Source organism: Salvelinus alpinus, chromosome 15 (assembly GCF_045679555.1).
Source record: "Salvelinus alpinus chromosome 15, SLU_Salpinus.1, whole genome shotgun sequence".
Lineage (NCBI taxonomy): Eukaryota > Metazoa > Chordata > Actinopteri > Salmoniformes > Salmonidae > Salvelinus > Salvelinus alpinus.
Genome location: NC_092100.1, coordinates 1,651,459 through 1,664,221, shown reverse-complemented (window position 1 = coordinate 1,664,221; position 12,763 = coordinate 1,651,459). Strand labels below are relative to the sequence as shown.

Genomic DNA, 12,763 nt, shown 5'->3' with positions numbered 1-12,763 from the left:
CCTCTACTCCCCATACTATACCACTCTCCTCCCCATACTATACCACTCTCCTCTACTCCCCATACTATACCACTCTCCTCCCCATACTATGCCACTCTCCTCTACTCCCCATACTATACCACTCTCCTCTACTCCCCTCTACTATACCACTCTCCTCTACTCCCCATAATATACCTTTACTCTACTCCCCTCTACTATACCACTCTCCTCTACTCCCCATACTATACCACTCTCCTCCCCATACTATACCACTCTCCTCTACTCCCCATACTATACCACTCTCCTCCCCATACTATACCACTCTCCTCTACTCCCCATACTATACCACTCTCCTCTACTCCCCATACTATACCACTCTCCTCTACTATACCACTCTCCTCTACTCCCCATTCTATACCACTCTCCTCTACTCCCCATACTATACCACTCTCCTCTAGTCCCCATAATATACCTCTCCTCTACTCCCCTCTACTATACCACTCTCCTCTACTCCCCATACTATACCACTCTCCTCTACTCCCCATACTATACCACTCTCCTCCCCCCCATACTATACCACTCTCCTCTCCTCCCCATACTATACCACTCTCCTCTACTCTCCATACTATACCACTCTCCTCTCCTCCCCATACTATACCACTCTCCTCTACTCCCCATACTATACCACTCTCCTCCACTCCCCATACTATACCACTCTCCTCTACTCCCCATACTATACCAAACTCCTCTACTCCCCATAATATACCACTCTCCTCTACTCCCCATAATATACCACTCTCCTCTACTCCCCTCTACTATACCACTCTCCTCTACTCCCCATACTATACCACTCTCCTCTACTATACCACTCTCCTCTACTCCCCATACTATACCACTCTCCTCTACTCCCCATACTATACCACTCTCCTCCCCATACTATACCACTCTCCTCTACTCCCCATACTATACCACTCTCCTCCCCATACTATACCACTCTCCTCTACTCCCCATACTATACCACTCTCCTCTACTCCCCTCTACTATACCACTCTCCTCTACTCCCCATACTATACCACTCTCCTCCCCATACTATACCACTCTCCTCTACTCCCCATACTATACCACTCTCCTCCCCATACTATACCACTCTCCTCTACTCCCCATACTATACCACTCTCCTCTACTCCCCTCTACTATACCACTCTCCTCTACTCCCCATAATATACCTTTACTCTACTCCCCTCTACTATACCACTCTCCTCTACTCCCCATACTATACCACTCTCCTCCCCATACTATACCACTCTCCTCTACTCCCCATACTATACCACTCTCCTCTACTCCCCATACTATACCACTCTCCTCTACTCCCCATACTATACCACTCTCCTCTACTATACCACTCTCCTCTACTCCCCATTCTATACCACTCTCCTCTACTCCCCATACTATACCACTCTCCTCTACTCCCCATAATATACCTCTCCTCTACTCCCCTCTACTATACCACTCTCCTCTACTCCCCATACTATACCACTCTCCTCTACTCCCCATACTATACCACTCTCCTCCCCATACTATACCACTCTCCTCTACTCCCCATACTATACCACTCTCCTCTACTCCCCATAATATACCTCTCCTCTACTCCCCTCTACTATACCACTCTCCTCTACTCCCCATACTATACCACTCTCCTCTACTCCCCATACTATACCACTCTCCTCTACTCCCCATACTATACCACTCTCCTCTACTCCCCATACTATACCACTCTCCTCTACTCCCCATAATATACCTCTCCTCTACTCCCCTCTACTATAACACTCTCCTCTACTCTCCATACTATACCACTCTCCTCTACTCCCCATACTATACCACTCTCCTCCCCATACTATACCACTCTCCTCTCCCCATACTCCACTCACTCCCCATACTATACCACTCTCCTCTACTCCCCATTCTATACCACTCTCCTCTACTCTCCATACTATACCACTCTCCTCTACTCCCCATAATATACCTCTCCTCTACTCCCCTCTACTATACCACTCTCCTCTACTCCCCATACTATACCACTCTCCTCTACTCCCCATACTATACCACTCTCCTCTACTCCCCATACTATACCACTCTCCTCTACTCCCCATAATATACCACTCTCCTCTACTCCCCTCTACTATACCACTCTCCTCTACTCCCCATACTATACCACTCTCCTCTACCACTCTCCTCTACTCCCCATACTATACCACTCTCCTCTACTCCCCATACTATACCACTCTCCTCTACTCCCCATACTATACCACTCTCCTCTACTATACCACTCTCCTCTACTCCCCATACTATACCACTCTCCTCTACTCCCCATACTATACCACTCTCCTCCCCATACTATACCACTCTCCTCTACTCCCCATACTATACCACTCTCCTCCCCATACTATACCACTCTCCTCTACTCCCCATACTATACCACTCTCCTCTACTATACCACTCTCCTCTACTCCCCATACTATACCACTCTCCTCTACTCCCCTCTACTATACCACTCTCCTCTACTCCCCATAATATACCTCTCCTCTACTCCCCTCTACTATACCACTCTCCTCTACTCCCCATACTATACCACTCTCCTCTACTCCCCATACTATACCACTCTCCTCCCCATACTATACCACTCTCCTCTCCTCCCCATACTATACCACTCTCCTCTACTCTCCATACTATACCACTCTCCTCTACTCCCCATACTATACCACTCTCCTCTACTCCCCATACTATACCACTCTCCTCCACTCCCCATACTATACCACTCTCCTCTACTCCCCATACTATACCACACTCCTCTACTCCCCATAATATACCACTCTCCTCTACTCCCCATAATATACCACTCTCCTCTACTCCCCTCTACTATACCACTCTCCTCTACTCCCCATACTATACCACTCTCCTCTACTATACCACTCTCCTCTACTCCCCATACTATACCACTCTCCTCTACTCCCCATACTATACCACTCTCCTCTACTCCCCATACTATACCACTCTCCTCTACTCCCCATACTATACCACTCTCCTCTACTATACCACTCTCCTCTACTCCCCATACTATACCACTCTCCTCCCCATACTATACCACTCTCCTCTACTCCCCATACTATACCACTCTCCTCCCCATACTATACCACTCTCCTCTACTCCCCATACTATACCACTCTCCTCCCCATACTATACCACTCTCCTCTACTCCCCATACTATACCATTCTCCTCTACTCCCCATAATATACCTTTACTCTACTCCCCTCTACTATACCACTCTCCTCTACTCCCCATACTATACCACTCTCCTCCCCATACTATACCACTCTCCTCTACTCCCCATACTATACCACTCTCCTCCTCCCATACTATACCACTCTCCTCTACTCCCCATACTATACCACTCTCCTCTACTCCCCATACTATACCACTCTCCTCTACTAAACCACTCTCCTCTACTCCCCATTCTATACCACTCTCCTCTACTCCCCATAATATACCTCTCCTCTACTCCCCTCTACTATACCACTCTCCTCTACTCCCCATACTATACCACTCTCCTCTACTCCCCATAATATACCACTCTCCTCTACTACCACCTTCTACTCATACCACTCTCCTCTACTCCCCATACTATACCACTCTCTACTCCCCATACTATACCACTCTCCTCTACTCCCCATTCTATACCACTCTCCTCTACTCCCCATACTATACCACTCTCCTCTACCACTCTCCTCTACTCCCCATACCTTACCACTCTCCTCTACCACTCCCCTCTACTATACCACTCTCCTCTACTCCCCATTCTATACCACTCTCCTCTACTCCCCATACTATACCACTCTCCTCTACTCCCCATTCTATACCACTCTCCTCTACTCCCCATACTATACCACTCTCCTCTACTATACCACTCTCCTCTACTCCCCATTCTATACCACTCTCCTCTACTCCCCATACTATACCACTCTCCTCCGAATACTATACCACTCTCCTCCCCATACTATACCACTCTCCTCCCCATACTATACCACTCTCCTCCCCATACTATACCACTCTCCTCCCCATATTATACCACTCTACTCCCCATATTATACCACTCTCCTCCCCATACTATACCACTCTCCTCCCCATACTATACCACTCTCCTCCCCATATTATACCACTCTCCTCCCCATACTATACCACTCTCCTCCCCATACTATACCACACTCCTCCCCATACTATACCACACTCCTCCCCATATTATACCACTATTGTTTTCCTTCTTTCTGGCTGTCCGCACCTTCCCTTCTAAGTTCCAGTTTGTAAATGTGTCATGTACGTACACGTGATGTACATGTAGTACACAGTGCAATGCTAACTGTCAGGTTAATCTCTTGACAATGCAACAACAATAGAACAAAGATTTAGCGAAGTGAAGAGTGAAGAAAAACAGTCATGCAAATAAAAGCTCAATGAATTCATTTCACAGATTTAATAATGGGGAGCTTTTTTAAAATTACAAATAGTTGCATAGCCTATATGAAAATAACAGACATGAGCCAAGCATATTTACCTGTAGAATGGAATAGGTTATAAGACCTCTATGACTCAATTCATTTAGTCAGTTCTACCACCTCAACATGGCCCATTTTAAACGGGGTAAAATATCAAGTTGTAGTAAAGTTCAGCTTCCTTCCACAGGGGGCACCGTGCTGCTGCCAGAAGGATCTGGGACGTGGTCCACTACGTTGTGAAATCTCATCCAATCAGGTACCACGACACTCCAGTGTGCCTGCTACTGGACGTGGTCCACTACGTTGTGAAATCTCATCCAATCAGGTACCACGTCACTCCAGTGTGCCTGCTACTGCCTAGCACAGTATATTGGACTGTTTATTTTAGTCATACAAATGTGTCAGTAAAACATGTATTTTAAATACTGCATAGTGTGGTTATGGAAACTGTTTTAAATACTGCATAGTGTGGTTATGGAAACTGTTTTAAATACTGCATAGTGTGGTTATGGAAACTGTTTTAAATACTGCATAGTGTGGTTATGGAAACTGTTTTAAATACTGCATGGTGTGGTTATGGAAACTGTTTTAAATACTGCATGGTGTGGTTATGGAAACTGTTTTAAATACTGCATGGTGTGGTTATGGAAACTGTTTTAAATACTGCATGGTGTGGTTATGGAAACTGTTTTAAATACTGCATAGTGTGGTTATGGAAACTGTTTTAAATACTGCATGGTGTGGTTATGGAAACTGTTTTAAATACTGCATAGTGTGGTTATGGAAACTGTTTTAAATACTGCATGGTGTGGTTATGGAAACTGTTTTAAATACTGCATAGTGTGGTTATGGAAACTGTTTTAAATACTGCATGGTGTGGTTATGGAAACTGTTTTAAATACTGCATAGTGTGGTTATGGAAACTGTTTTAAATACTGCATGGTGTGGTTATGGAAACTGTTTTAAATACTGCATAGTGTGGTTATGGAACCTGTTTTAAATACTGCATAGTGTAGTTATGGAAACTGTTTTAAATACTGCATAGTGTGGTTATGGAAACTGTTTTAAATACTGCATAGTGTGGTTATGGAAACGGTTTTAAATACTGCATCGTGTGGTTATGGAAACGGTTTTAAATACTGCATCGTGTGGTTATGGAAACTGTTTTAAATACTGCATCGTGTGGTTATGGAAACTGTTTTAAATACTGCATAGTGTGGTTATGGAAACTGTTTTAAATACTGCATAGTGTGGTTATGGAAACTGTTTTAAATACTGCATAGTGTGGTTATGGAAACTGTTTTAAATACTGCATAGTGTGGTTATGGAAACTGTTTTAAATACTGCATAGTGTGGTTATGGAAACTGTTTTAAATACTGCATGGTGTGGTTATGGAAACTGTTTTAAATACTGCATGGTGTGGTTATGGAAACTGTTTTAAATACTGCATGGTGTGGTTATGGAAACTGTTTTAAATACTGCATAGTGTGGTTATGGAAACTGTTTTAAATACTGCATGGTGTGGTTATGGAAACTGTTTTAAATACTGCATAGTGTGGTTATGGAAACTGTTTTAAATACTGCATGGTGTGGTTATGGAAACTGTTTTAAATACTGCATAGTGTGGTTATGGAAACTGTTTTAAATACTGCATGGTGTGGTTATGGAAACTGTTTTAAATACTGCATAGTGTGGTTATGGAAACTGTTTTAAATACTGCATGGTGTGGTTATGGAAACTGTTTTAAATACTGCATAGTGTGGTTATGGAACCTGTTTTAAATACTGCATAGTGTAGTTATGGAAACTGTTTTAAATACTGCATAGTGTGGTTATGGAAACTGTTTTAAATACTGCATAGTGTGGTTATGGAAACGGTTTTAAATACTGCATCGTGTGGTTATGGAAACGGTTTTAAATACTGCATCGTGTGGTTATGGAAACTGTTTTAAATACTGCATCGTGTGGTTATGGAAACTGTTTTAAATACTGCATCGTGTGGTTATGGAAACTGTTTTAAATACTGCATAGTGTGGTTATGGAAACTGTTTTAAATACTGCATAGTGTGGTTATGGAAACTGTTTTAAATACTGCATAGTGTGGTTATGGAAACTGTTTTAAATACTGCATAGTGTGGTTATGGAAACTGTTTTAAATACTGCATAGTGTGGTTATGGAAACTGTTTTAAATACTGCATAGTGTAGTTATGGAAACTGTTTTAAATACTGCATAGTGTGGTTATGGAAACTGTTTTAAATACTGCATCGTGTGGTTATGGAAACTGTTTTAAATACTGCATCGTGTGGTTATGGAAACTGTTTTAAATACTGCATAGTGTAGTTATGGAAACTGTTTTAAATACTGCATGGTGTGGTTATGGAAACGGTTTTAAATACTGCATCGTGTGGTTATGGAAACTGTTTTAAATACTGCATCGTGTGGTTATGGAAACTGTTTTAAATACTGCATGGTGTGGTTATGGAAACTGTTTTAAATACTGCATAGTGTGGTTATGGAAACTGTTTTAAATACTGCATAGTGTAGTTATGGAAACTGTTTTAAATACTGCATCGTGTGGTTATGGAAACTGTTTTAAATACTGCATAATGTGGTTATGGAAACTGTTTTAAATACTGCATAGTGTGGTTATGGAAACTGTTTTAAATACTGCATAGTGTGGTTATGGAAACTGTTTTAAATACTGCATAGTGTAGTTATGGAAACTGTTTTAAATACTGCATAGTGTAGTTATGGAAACTGTTTTAAATACTGCATAGTGTGGTTATGGCAACTGTTTTAAATACTGCATAGTGTGGTTATGGAAACTGTATGGTGTGGTTATGGAAACTGTTTTAAATACTGCATGGTGTGGTTATGGAAACTGTTTTAAATACTGCATAGTGGGGTTATGGAAACTGTTTTAAATACTGCATAGTGTGGTTATGGAAACTGTTTTAAATACTGCATAGTGTGGTTATGGAAACTGTTTTAAATACTGCATAGTGTAGTTATGGAAACTGTTTTAAATACTGCATAGTGTAGTTATGGAAACTGTTTTAAATACTGCATAATGTGGTTATGGAAACTGTTTTAAATACTGCATAATGTGGTTATGGAAACTGTTTTAAATACTGCATAGTGTGGTTATGGAAACTGTTTTAAATAATGCATAGTGTGGTTATGGAAACTGTTTTAAATACTGCATAGTGTGGTTATGGAAACTTTTTTAAATACTGCATAGTGTGGTTATGGAAACTGTTTTAAATACTGCATAGTGTGGTTATGGAAACTGTTTTAAATACTGCATAGTGTGGTTATGGAAACTGTTTTAAATACTGCATCGTGTGGTTATGGAAACTGTTTTAAATACTGCATAGTGTGGTTATGGAAACGGTTTTAAATACTGCATAGTGTGGTTATGGAAACTGTTTTAAATACTGCATAGTGGGGTTATGGAAACTGTTTTAAATACTGCATAGTGTGGTTATGGAAACTGTTTTAAATACTGCATAGTGTAGTTATGGAAACTGTTTTAAATACTGCATAGTGTGGTTATGGAAACTGTTTTAAATACTGCATAGTGCAGGATGAATATGTATGAACTTTCCAATTTGTAAGTCGCTCTGGATAAGAGCGTCTGCTAAATGACTTAAATGTAAAATGTAAATGGAAACTGTTTTAAATACTGCATAGTGTGGTTATGGAAACTGTTTTAAATACTGCATAGTGTGGTTATGGAAACTGTTTTAAATACTGCATAGTGTGGTTATGGAAACTGTTTTAAATACTGCATAGTGTAGTTATGGAAACTGTTTTAAATACTGCATCGTGTGGTTATGGAAACTGTTTTAAATACTGCATAGTGTGGTTATGGAAACTGTTTTAAATACTGCATAGTGTGGTTATGGAAACGGTTTTAAATACTGCATAGTGTGGTTATGGAAACGGTTTTAAATACTGCATCGTGTGGTTATGGAAACTGTTTTAAATACTGCATCGTGTGGTTATGGAAACTGTTTTAAATACTGCATAGTGTGGTTATGGAAACTGTTTTAAATACTGCATCGTGTGGTTATGGAAACTGTTTTAAATACTGCATAGTGTGGTTATGGAAACTGTTTTAAATACTGCATAGTGCAGGATGAATATGTATGAACTTTCCAATTTGTAAGTCGCTCTGGATAAGAGCGTCTGCTAAATGACTTAAATGTAAAATGTAAATGGAAACTGTTTTAAATACTGCATAGTGTGGTTATGGAAACTGTTTTAAATACTGCATAGTGTGGTTATGGAAACTCAAAACAGACTAATAAATAAAAAAATACCATCAAAAGGTTTGGGGCTGGACCAAAAACACTGGGTCAGACGACTCTCTTACTTCCTGCTTCCCCAAACTTCAATCTGGTAACTAAACGTCATAAATGTTTTCTTTGCTTCTCTCCGTGGAGCTTGGCAGTGCTGAAAACAAACCCTTTGCTTTTGGCATCCAAGCTGAAAGAAACACTGTATTTCTGAATGAATTAATCTGGTTAAAGAGCTCTTACCTTCAGGTCCTAACAGAGAGGTACACATGGGTTCAACTGGTTCCCACCCTCCTCTACCCTCCTCTCATTCTTACCCTCCACTACCCCCATGCCCAAGTTAAAGCAGCTCTCTCCTCTGGGTGGCAGTTCCCAGCAGATTTAAGAGGCCACAAAATGCAACAAAAGGAACCGTCTCCTTGGAAACATTCCCCAAATAGTAAAACAAATCAAAGAGAACATTTACAGCTGATTTGTTTTTAGAATAATAAGGACAGAGAGCGAGTGAGACACAGAGAGAGACACAGCGAGACACAGTGAGAGACAGTGAGAGACAGAGCGAGAGACACAGCAGGACACAGCGAGACACAGTGAGAGACAGCGCGAGAGACAGGCAGACAATAAAAAGTTTTGTTTTCTTTGGTATTAAAACTGGTCTGGCTGTCCACTCTCGGAGACGGATGAACGGGGGGATTTCTGGGTAACCGCAGTACTGAGGCATGATGGGTAATCACAGACAGAACGCCGTCATTATGGAACCCAGTCATTATGTAACCCCAGGCTGCTAGGACTCTAACAGGTTGGAACCCTCTAATGCGACACACATTCCAAACATACTGCAGCTCAGATGTCAAATGACTATTATTCTACAGCCTGTCTCTGACCCTACAGGAACCAGGAAAACAACAGTCTGCTCCGTGAACATCTAAACTGGTCCAACTGTGTAAAAGAGAAGGATTACTCAGCGGGGATTGATAGATTTTTTACAGACAGCAGTTTATGATTCTATACAAACAGTATAGAAAAGGAATGTTGAAAGAATGTTTGAGAAGCATTCTAGAGTTAGAACATCACAACATCAGAACAGGCACAGAGAAGAGAGGAGAAGAGACAGGAGAGGAGAGAAGGAGAGAGGAAGAGACAGGAGAGGAGAGAAGGAGAGAGGAAGAGACAGGAGAAGAGGAAGAGACAGGAGAAGAGAGAAGGAGAGAGGAAGAGACAGGAGAAGCGAGAAGGAGAGAGGAAGAGACAGGAGAGGAGAGAAGGAGAGAAGAAGAGACAGGAGAGGAGAGAAGGAGAGAGGAAGAGACAGGAGAGGAGAGAAGGAGAGAGGAAGAGACAGGAGAGGAGAGAAGGAGAGAGGAAGAGACAGGAGAGGAGAGAAGGAGAGAGGAAGAGACAGGAGAGGAGAGAAGGAGAGAGGAAGAGACAGGAGAGGAGAGAAGGAGAGAGGAAGAGACAGGAGAGGAGAGAAGGAGAGAGGAAGAGACAGGATAGGAGAGAAGGAGAGAGGAAGAGACAGGAGAGGAGAGAAGGAGAGAGGAGAGAAGGAGAGAGGAAGAGACAGGAGAGGAGAGAAGGAGAGAGGAAGAGACAGGAGAAGAGAGAAGGAGAGAGGAAGAGACAGGAGAGGAGAGAAGGAGAGAGGAAGAGACAGGAGAGGAGAGAAGGAGAGAGGAAGAGACAGGAGAGGAGAGAAGGAGAGAGGAAGAGACAGGAGAGGAGAGAAGGAGAGAGGAAGAGACAGGAGAGGAGAGAAGGAGAGAGGAAGAGACAGGAGAAGAGAGAAGGAGAGAGGAAGAGACAGGAGAAGAGAGAAGGAGAGAGGAAGAGACAGGAGAGGAGAGAAGGAGAGAGGAAGAGACAGGAGAGGAGAGAAGGAGAGAGGAAGAGACAGGAGAAGAGAGAAGAGAGAGAGGAAGAGACAGGAGAGGAGAGAAGGAGAGAGGAAGAGACAGGAGAGGAGAGAAGGAGAGAGGAAGAGACAGGAGAGGAGAGAAGGAGAGAGGAAGAGACAGGAGAGGAGAGAAGGAGAGAGGAAGAGACAGGAGAGGAGAGAAGGAGAGAGGAAGAGACAGGAGAGGAGAGAAGGAGAGAGGAAGAGACAGGAGAGGAGAGAAGGAGAGAGGAAGAGACAGGAGAGGAGAGAAGGAGAGAGGAAGAGACAGGAGAGGAGAGAAGGAGAGAGGAAGAGACAGGAGAGGAGAGAAGGAGAGAGGAAGAGACAGGAGAGTAGAGAGGAGAGAGGAAGAGACAGGAGAGGAGAGAAGGAGAGAGGAAGAGACAGGAGAGGAGAGAAGGAGAGAGGAAGAGACAGGAGAAGAGAGAAGGAGAGAGGAAGAGACAGGAGAAGAGAGAAGGAGAGAGGAAGAGACAGGAGAGGAGAGAAGGAGAGAGGAAGAGACAGGAGAGGAGAGAAGGAGAGAGGAAGAGACAGGAGAGGAGAGAAGGAGAGAGGAAGAGACAGGAGAGGAGAGAAGGAGAGAGGAAGAGACAGGAGAGGAGAGAAGGAGAGAGGAAGAGACAGGAGAGGAGAGAAGGAGAGAGGAAGAGACAGGAGAGGAGAGAAGGAGAGAGGAAGAGACAGGAGAGGAGAGAAGGAGAGAGGAAGAGACAGGAGAGGAGAGAAGGAGAGAGGAAGAGACAGGAGAGGAGAGAAGGAGAGAGGAAGAGGCAGGAGAAGAGAGAAGGAGAGAGGAAGAGACAGGAGAAGAGAGAAGGAGAGAGGAAGAGACAGGAGAGGAGAGAAGGAGAGAGGAAGAGACAGGAGAGGAGAGAAGAGAGAGAGGAAGAGACAGGAGAGGAGAGAAGGAGAGAGGAAGAGACAGGAGAGGAGAGAAGGAGAGAGGAAGAGACAGGAGAGGAGAGAAGGAGAGAGGAAGAGACAGGAGAAGAGAGAAGGAGAGAGGAAGAGACAGGAGAGGAGAGAAGGAGAGAGGAAGAGACAGGAGAAGAGAGAAGGAGAGAGGAAGAGACAGGAGAGGAGAGAAGGAGAGAGGAAGAGACAGGAGAAGAGAGAAGGAGAGAGAAGGAGAGAGGAGAAGACAGGGGAAGAGACAGGAGAGGAGAGAAGGAGAGAGGAAGAGACAGGAGAGGAGAGAAGGAGAGAGGAAGAGACAGGAGAGGAGAGAAGGAGAGAGGAAGAGACAGGAGAGGAGAGATGAGAGACATGGACCAATACCTTTCTGCTCCAGGGAGAGAAGTGGCAACATTCGGTGAGGGTGGAGGAGCGGGGAGCGAGGCTGTCAAACTACAACATGAGGATGACAAAATGAATGAATGATGAAGAAATATAAATGGATTCAGACTCAGACATTTGAAGGGTTATTTAACCACAATGGAGACAAAGGAAATCTCAGGATGGAGAGGAGCTAGACGGAGAGGAGCGGATATGTAGACAGAGGGTGAGACAGTCACCAGGTGTTTATGTCCTGAAGGAGAGCTATATAAACCAGTTACATTACAGAGCTGCCAGAACTGGTACCCAGGACCTCTGATCAACTGCAGGATGAAGGATTGTGACATTTCCCAGACCCATGAATGACTGAGGAGAAACTGAACAGGACGCAGAGTTCAAACCCATGGAACACATGGGTAACCCTCCTGTTACCTTGGTCTGTTCTAGCTGCTGATCATGGAGTGGTTTCCCCGTCCGCTGGAGAGGTGAAACATACATGGCACAGACATGCATTCATATGTTGTCATTCACTAGTATCCACTCAACGGAAAGGAACAAAGAAACGCTGCATGTCAGGATGAAATAGTATACATTGTGACTTCACACATGCAGACAGCTGCATCTAGAGAGGAGAAATGATGCACAACCTTTTGTGTTTTGTTAAACATATATTTTCACAATAACTGATGAAAGTGGAACACACATGTACAGTGCAGTCGCAAAAGTTTCCACGTTTTGTTAAGTCACAGCCTTAT

The 12,763-nt window shown here is 43.3% G+C and overlaps 1 protein-coding gene across 5 annotated transcripts in view; it reads right to left on the bottom strand.

Annotated features, from left to right (window-relative positions):
- Positions 1–12,763, bottom strand: part of nhsa (Nance-Horan syndrome a (congenital cataracts and dental anomalies)) — a 112,746-nt gene that overhangs the window by 52,938 nt on the left and 47,045 nt on the right. For 4 of the 5 annotated variants that reach the window (XR_011667924.1, XM_071342242.1, XM_071342244.1 and 1 more), the window contains exon 4: positions 12,012–12,080. The exons of the other annotated variant lie outside the window; for it this stretch is intronic. Coding sequence is in view for 3 of the 4 variants with exons in the window: in XM_071342242.1 (XP_071198343.1) it covers positions 12,012–12,080 (69 nt within the window). In the remaining variant the exon portion in view is untranslated. The remainder of the gene's footprint in view (positions 1–12,011; positions 12,081–12,763) is intronic. 5 annotated transcript variants of the gene reach the window in all.